This window comes from Micropterus dolomieu, linkage group LG22, assembly GCF_021292245.1.
Source record: "Micropterus dolomieu isolate WLL.071019.BEF.003 ecotype Adirondacks linkage group LG22, ASM2129224v1, whole genome shotgun sequence".
NCBI lineage: Eukaryota > Metazoa > Chordata > Actinopteri > Centrarchiformes > Centrarchidae > Micropterus > Micropterus dolomieu.
The window spans coordinates 2,665,610-2,672,585 of NC_060171.1; the positions used below are offsets into that span (position 1 = coordinate 2,665,610).

At 48.4% G+C, this 6,976-nt stretch overlaps 1 protein-coding gene across 1 annotated transcript in view; it reads left to right on the plus strand.

Annotated features, from left to right (window-relative positions):
• Positions 1–6,976, plus strand: part of LOC123961521 (carbohydrate sulfotransferase 8-like) — a 55,567-nt gene that overhangs the window by 45,093 nt on the left and 3,498 nt on the right. The window contains exons 4-5 of the mRNA XM_046036991.1: positions 6,034–6,074; positions 6,890–6,973. Coding sequence (XP_045892947.1) covers positions 6,034–6,074; positions 6,890–6,973 — 125 coding nt within the window. The remainder of the gene's footprint in view (positions 1–6,033; positions 6,075–6,889; positions 6,974–6,976) is intronic.

Genomic DNA, 6,976 nt, shown 5'->3' on the forward strand with positions numbered 1-6,976 from the left:
TCAGAGGATTGGGAGGAATTTTGTTCCCAAATTCGACATCCTTCCAAACGCCGCCGTGTAATCTGGAGCAAATTCAGGGTGAACGCACTGATACAAAAGCTCTGCTGAACATTTGAATATTTGTCACAGTTTAATCTGCCTGGAGTTTAAAGTCCGTGCAGCGGAAACAAAACCCTCCCAGAAGGTTAAATGTGCAGCGTGTGACGAGGCAGAGCGCGGTAATATCACTAAGCAGCGCTTTATTCCTCCTGGCTGATAAAAGAGCAGCGGCCTCAGCAGATCTGAGGCCAGCGGAGCACAGCTGAAGCCATTAAAGATGACGAGGATGTTTGAGGGTTGATTATGTTCCTCGGCACAGCGACTCAGGACTCAGATCTTAACCCGATCTGGCAGGCGTTTGTGAGATTTATGTGTGGTGGAAGGAGTGAGACAGGTAATCCCTGTGAAATCAGAGTGAGCTGCTGCAGCTGAGGAGCTGTGCCGCCTCGCTCAGCTTCAGATGGGAGCGCAGGAGAGATGTTGGTTTAATTTCTATATTTAATTGATCTGCGCTTGTTCAGTCTTTCACGTGTTTCTGTCTGACGCTTGGTGTCGTTCAGAGAGTCCGAAGTTCCTCGCAGTTAGAACTTTCTGATGTAAATGACTTTATTTCAGAGTCAGGTCTGCGTCCTGTTTAATGACACCTGACACATTAATGACGCTCAGTTTTATTTGCACGATAAGAAAACATGCAACGCAATTTAAATATAGAAGAAACAAACGTGCATCGATCAGTAACTTCAGCAGCTTCTGGTCTCTGTTTCTTGCTGTCCCAGTTTTCCGTTCTCTCCCTGTGAACATGACAAACAGGTTGTTTCTTCAACAGTAAACCGTCTGCAGCACTGACACAGTTTAACATCTAACTTGGTTTATTCTCTTTAGCCGACACTGTTAACGTCCTGAAGTTGTTTCTATAGTCGAGTTTGTTTATGAGCATTTTTGACGTTTCGTGTTAGAAAAGTTTGATGGAAACGGCAGAATTAGAAAAACCTCACTCAATCATGCAAAACCGCTTTTACACTTGGTCGAGGTGTTTTGAAAAAGAGTTACTGGCTCAACAGGAGATGGAAACGCCTTCGCTGAGTAACATCTGACGTAACGAACATCTACCTCACGACTGATCAGCTGTCGCCGTCTTCCCGGAGATTCTCATAACATGTAGAAACATACTTGGCACAAACACATTCCTGAAGACCTCTCTCAGTGGTCCTCAGCTCCAGATCCACGGTCCTCAGGTCCAGGGTTCTGGTTTAGTTTCCGGGTTGCAGCCTCTCCTTCTTGTTTATTATAGCCGTGCGTAACGCCTAACTAAACTACGCTTTGCATCACCTGGTTTATTCGCTCCAAACAGCTGATGTGTTGTCATATTTTAGGGCGGTGATGCTGGACAGGCCTGTCGTCTTTCAGCACAGCCACTCTCCCCGAGTCACATTCCCGGCTGCGTGATAGGCTGCAGCAGGTGCTGAGCTCGGCAAAACTTCGGCACGCTGGGTAATTAATTAGAGTCCTGCGGGAGGCGGAGTCACGGGGTCAGTAAACACACCTGTACAGCAGCAGCAGTTTGTGTCGTTATTAAGATCAGCAGCTGACAGTCTGTGCTGAATCCAGAGGAAGTCTGCAGACGGGAACCGGCTCTGAGCGCAGACTGTAGGAGGAGAGAGGCGGGGGGGGGGGGCGCGTTACATCACATGTCCACAGGAGACGTTCATGTGACGGCTGCGTTCAGACTGCAGCAGATCTGCTCTGTTTCTCAAAGTGTGAGCAGGTCACATGGACTCTGATCTGAGCCGCTTTCACATGGCGTCCAGATCAGATCCAGGTCTGCTTGTTGGAAATGAGACTTGAGTCTGGACGTCAGATCGTAGTTCAAGCCACTCTGACGTCACGCTAGAGCGCCGTCGCCACAGTTCTGCACTCGACCGAAAAAGGCAGAATTAAAGCTGTGTCTGTCGTTCTCCTCGTCCTCGCCATCACCTGCTCGCAGATTCTCTTTCTTCCACCTGAAGTCCGCCGCGTCTCTGCTGATTCACCTGCATGCAACTTCGCCAGAAACACTATTAAAATGAAAAGGACAGAGAGTTGTGAACATTTGTCTTAAGTCAGGAGAAATGTGACCGAGGGGGGGAAACCAGGAGAGGAACTTCTGTGTCTACTTCTGGGCGACGGCGTGCTGCTGCGCGTGACGTCGTGTTCTTCTCCTCTGAGCATGCGGGTCACTTTCAGGCCGTGAACAGTTCACACTTCAGATCTGGGCAATAAATCAGAGTTGGGCATTCAGGCCTGCAGCGTGAACGCAGCCTTAGAGGCTGACCTCAAGTCAGATCTGTTCCAGGTAAACGAAGCTACCGTAATAAGAAATGTGGCCCCGTAACTCTCAGCCTGACGGTGAAGTCGGCCCCTGACTGCTAAAGTCAACTAATAAAAGTACGTGATCGGTCTCATGTGGATTTCTTGACATGCAGGAGCAGAGGCCTCAGACCGCTTCAGCCATTTAAAGTATTTATTGTACTGAGGGGGGGACGACTTCGCTCAAGGAGACCAGGGCGGGTTTCTAGGTTTGAAAATGTCCTTGAATAAAGGTCTCTGAAAACCAGGGACAAGTCCCAAGGCCTTTTTTTTTTTTGTCTCTGTCCGCCGCTGACGAGACGTTTTCCTCGTGCAGGGGAACCGGTTTGACTTTGATGAAACGTGCAATGGTGACGACAGTTTCTGTGGCCGCCCCCGTGAACGCAGCGCATCTTGTCTTCATCAACAGTCTGATTCAGATTAGCTTGTAGCTCCCATGCTATACTAACATTAGCTGGTCGACCTGTGGTTGTAACGTTTCCCCGTCTTGACCTCTGGCTGCAGTCTGTGTGGGATTATTTTCCTGCCTTTATCCAGGAGCTGTCACCTGTTGATTTCACCCTCAGGTCTGGCCTGATCCTGGGTCTCCCTGCGGTGTGCTACTGATGTGTGCTAGCTGGGTACTCTGCAGGTTTCCTGTCGTCAGCATGGTGTGTTTCACGTCATCACAAAGAAATCAGAGATCAGCTTCGTTCATTTAAATGAAATGTTTTTCTCTAAACTGAGACTGAAACGAGCTAATTTCATCTGCTGGAACAGAAACTGAGCATGAAACACTGTAAATTTTGTGTGTTTTTGTTATCTTTGGAGAGAGCTAAGCTAAGCTAACCGGCTGCTGCTGTAGCTTCACATTTAGAGGCATCGATCTGAACATCTGACTCTCAGAGAGGAAGAAGAGAATTCGAGTCACTGAGTTATAACTATGTCCGAACGCACACATGTTGGAACAGCTGGCTGAGCGCCGTTCTGTCTGCTGTTGCCATGGCGAAGATGCTGAGTGAACATCTGCGTCTGCTACTGGTCCAAGATTTTGTTTATGTAACTAACTGCACCCATAATATTTGTCTTTAATAGCAAAGTGTGTTCAGCTCCCAGGACAGAGCTGACGAGCTGTTGGCTGTTTGAGCTCCATCAGACTTCCTCTCTGACCTCCTTTTCTTTGTTAACTAAATCAAGTCTGAAGCTGTGACTTCACTGAGGACTGTGTGTGTGTGTGTGTGTTCATCTAACGCTGACCTACACGGAGGTCGAGCGCCATTGATTAGATGCCAGAACCTGCTGCTGCTGACGGACTGAACTCCGACAGCAGCCAAGTCAAGTTGACCGACTGTGTGTGCCTTTTGGAGGAGGAGGGTGCGTTTGGTTCGTGTGTCTCTGTGTGCAGCGGTGGGGGATTTTAAACCTGCAGCAGGGGATGGATCTGAAGGAGGCTTCTTCTCTGAACTGCTGCTGAACTCAAACCTTTTACCACCACAGAGTTTCACACGCTGCAAACAACTGTTGTCCTTAGTGACCTTTGGTTATTGTGATGTTGACTGTAGGCGATATCATGCAGCAGCACAGACAGACAATATCTTTCGGATGGACTCGAGGAGTCTTTGTTTGAGCGGCGTGGGGAGCCGACACGCGGCGGTTTGGGGCTCAGGATTAGTCGTGCGTTTGCTTTGTGTGCCGTGCGTCTGGGGGGGAGGTGCAGTCTGGGTAATAAATAACCAGGAGAGGCTGCAGGAGGAGCGGGACGCCGCTAACCTTCAGTGTCAGGAAGCTGCTGAGAGGCCATCTGGAGCCCCCCCCACCGTGTGTGTGTGTGTGTTTAAGATTCAGTGATGCTGCCTGAGTTATTTAGAGCGCCGTTCGCCTCCTGTCAACGGCGTGTGTTTTGCTTCGTGTGGCGGTTGAGTGCGTTCGGAGAGCAGGAACCTGCACGCACGTCACAGGAAGGACGTTTCCTTCAAAGTAAGACGACCTCGTGCGTCGTGACGCGAACCGGCGACCTCGGGTACGGGAGGGCGGACACGCTGACAGGGAGGCTTAAACCCGCGGGCGCTCGGGAGTGAGGTTCACTTGCTGCACGGCCTCAAAGTTATGAAACCTCTCAGTTAACCTGTCGCACCCCATTATGTCGCCTGCTGTCTTTAAGAGTCTGGACCTGGACCCAGAGTTTAAACCAGAACACCTCAGACTTCCACTGGTACCGACCGAGTCATGCTGGCTTGTCGGGGCAAAATAACGTTTCAGAAAAACTGGCCATTTGCAAAGGGCCCCCTTGACCACTGACCTCTAGATATCTGAAGGAAAATGGGTCCGTATGAGTTCCCTTTACAGACACGCCCACTTTGACCTACTCCCACGCCGTTTTTGTTATTTTCTGTTCTGAAAATGGTGTGTTTGAGTATTTTTCTGCATTCGGGGCTCCTGAAACAGGATTAGATCCTTAACTTTACACCCCAGACTCAAGACGTGGGGCGTTCAGGGGACGCGTGGCTTTTTCAGATATATCGGCAATAAGGGGGGTTTCTGAGGGATTTCCAGAACAAACGTGCTCGCCATCCAAACACCGAAAAATGCACTTCATACAGAGAAGGTTTTTTGATCTTTATCGTACAATCTTTATTTCCTCTTATTTGCAATTGTCAACGTTCTCCTGTCATCGTGTTTTATTTTGAAGTTCTGTCCTGTTTCGCTTCCTGCCTTTGTGTCTCTGGGCTGATTGTTTGCACCTGCCCTGATGAGTTTCACCTGAGTCTCGTTATCTCAGCTCCCGAGATTAAATGCTGCGTTCCAGAAAACTGGGAACTCTAAAATGTCCAACTAGTAAAAGTTCAACTGAACGCCACTCAGGGTCAAATGCACGTCCTCGACTTCACGGAGAGGCAGCAGTCTGACCGTCAACAAAAGGCTACGTGAAGTATATTCGCCTGTATTTGGTTAAAATAATACATACTGTCATCTGGTAAAACCTGTTCTGCATGTAAACTGAACGCAGCATCAGCACAGCGTCTGCTCTGGGTCTTGTGTTCCCCGGTGTCTTCTGGATTTGTTGTCCTTGTTTGGACTTGTGTTACGTGGTTTTTGGACTTCCTGCTTCACCTCCGCTGTAGGTGCTTCCTGCTCATTAACCATTAAATCTGTGAGATATCAGCTGTTCTGTTCGACTGTTTTTCTACGGGACTTTTACTCTGAAATTACAAATTAAAATTTTTCCGTAAAATGTTCACATGTGCAGAAATGGATCGGTCGTGCTCTCTGATGTACGGCCCCAGAAACATTAAAGCTGGCGGCCCTCGTGTTTAACGTCTGAAGGAAACACAGGGAGTTCGGTTTGAGTTTATTTGGAGGATCAGTTTGTTCTGACACACATCGGATGATCTCGATGAATTAACGTCAGTAGATTAGCTGATAACAAACCTGACGGGCAGAAGAAGGTTTTAGAAAAGCCGCTGAATAACCGATGGTCCTCTGCCCACGCTGCTGTGAGCTCCTTCAGTGTCCCCAAAGACCGGCGTGGGATTCAAACCAGCGGCCCTTCTTTTTGAAATAGCTGCTGTCATGAAGCTCCGGAGGTCGTGATTGGTCTGAAGGTCGCGCTGGCTGCGGATCAGCTGTCAGGAAGGTCTCATGCGTTCTTGTCTTTGTGTTTCTCTGCAGGTGTGAATGTGCTGGCGGCTCCCAGGTGGCCCGTGGAGAAGGTGAGCCAAGCTGCAGCTCTGCCAGAACAAACTGCCCTGTTATTACCCAGCTGTCCTCCACTGCTGGAGACAGGGGGGCAGCTCCACCTGCTGGACGCTTACAGCACTGCAACACAAAGTCCATATCACCAAACCAGTGAAGTGCAGGTTAATGAACATGTATTTATAAATGAACAGGAAGAGTAGGCATGGAGACACATGCAGCCCGTGCTCAGCAGGACTTGTTTATGTGGGTCCCTGTTGGTATTTGATCTAAGACGATCTGGTCATGTTAACTCGCCACGGTGTTACAGGTGAGTTCCTGCACAGCTGAGGGAAACCTGTCTGCAGGAGGCTTCTGAGTCCCGACCGACAGACTCACAGAGGTCTGAAGATGGTTTACAGCAGATAGTCTGAGAGACACCAACACATTATTATTTTGGTCTGTCCATAAAACACAGTGTGTGTGTGGAACAGAAAAATAGTTACACACACAGATTAATAAAGTTGTGCTGAACAAAGGAAGCATGGAGATGAAAAGTTTAAAATAAATAAAACACAAACACACAAACAAGAGTTAGTCCCAAATATCTCTTCACACACATCACCTGCACAGAACCGGCAAGAAACAAATAAAAGAACGACGATAAAATGGACTCATCAGTAAAGCAAACATCTGTGACAGGAACATTAAATATAGAAGCAAGCTAAGGTACAAAAAAACTAATGACAATTTACATATAAATACAGAAAACACCTGTAATAAGATAAAGTACTTCATGTACACAGTGTATTTTCCTTGTGGACTCAGCCTCTCTCTCTCTCTCCGTGTCCAGGATCTGCAGGCCGAAGACGCCGCTGCTGACACGGACTTTAAGGTCTCGTCTGATTCGTCTCCGTTGATGCTCGAAGACTCTGCGGTC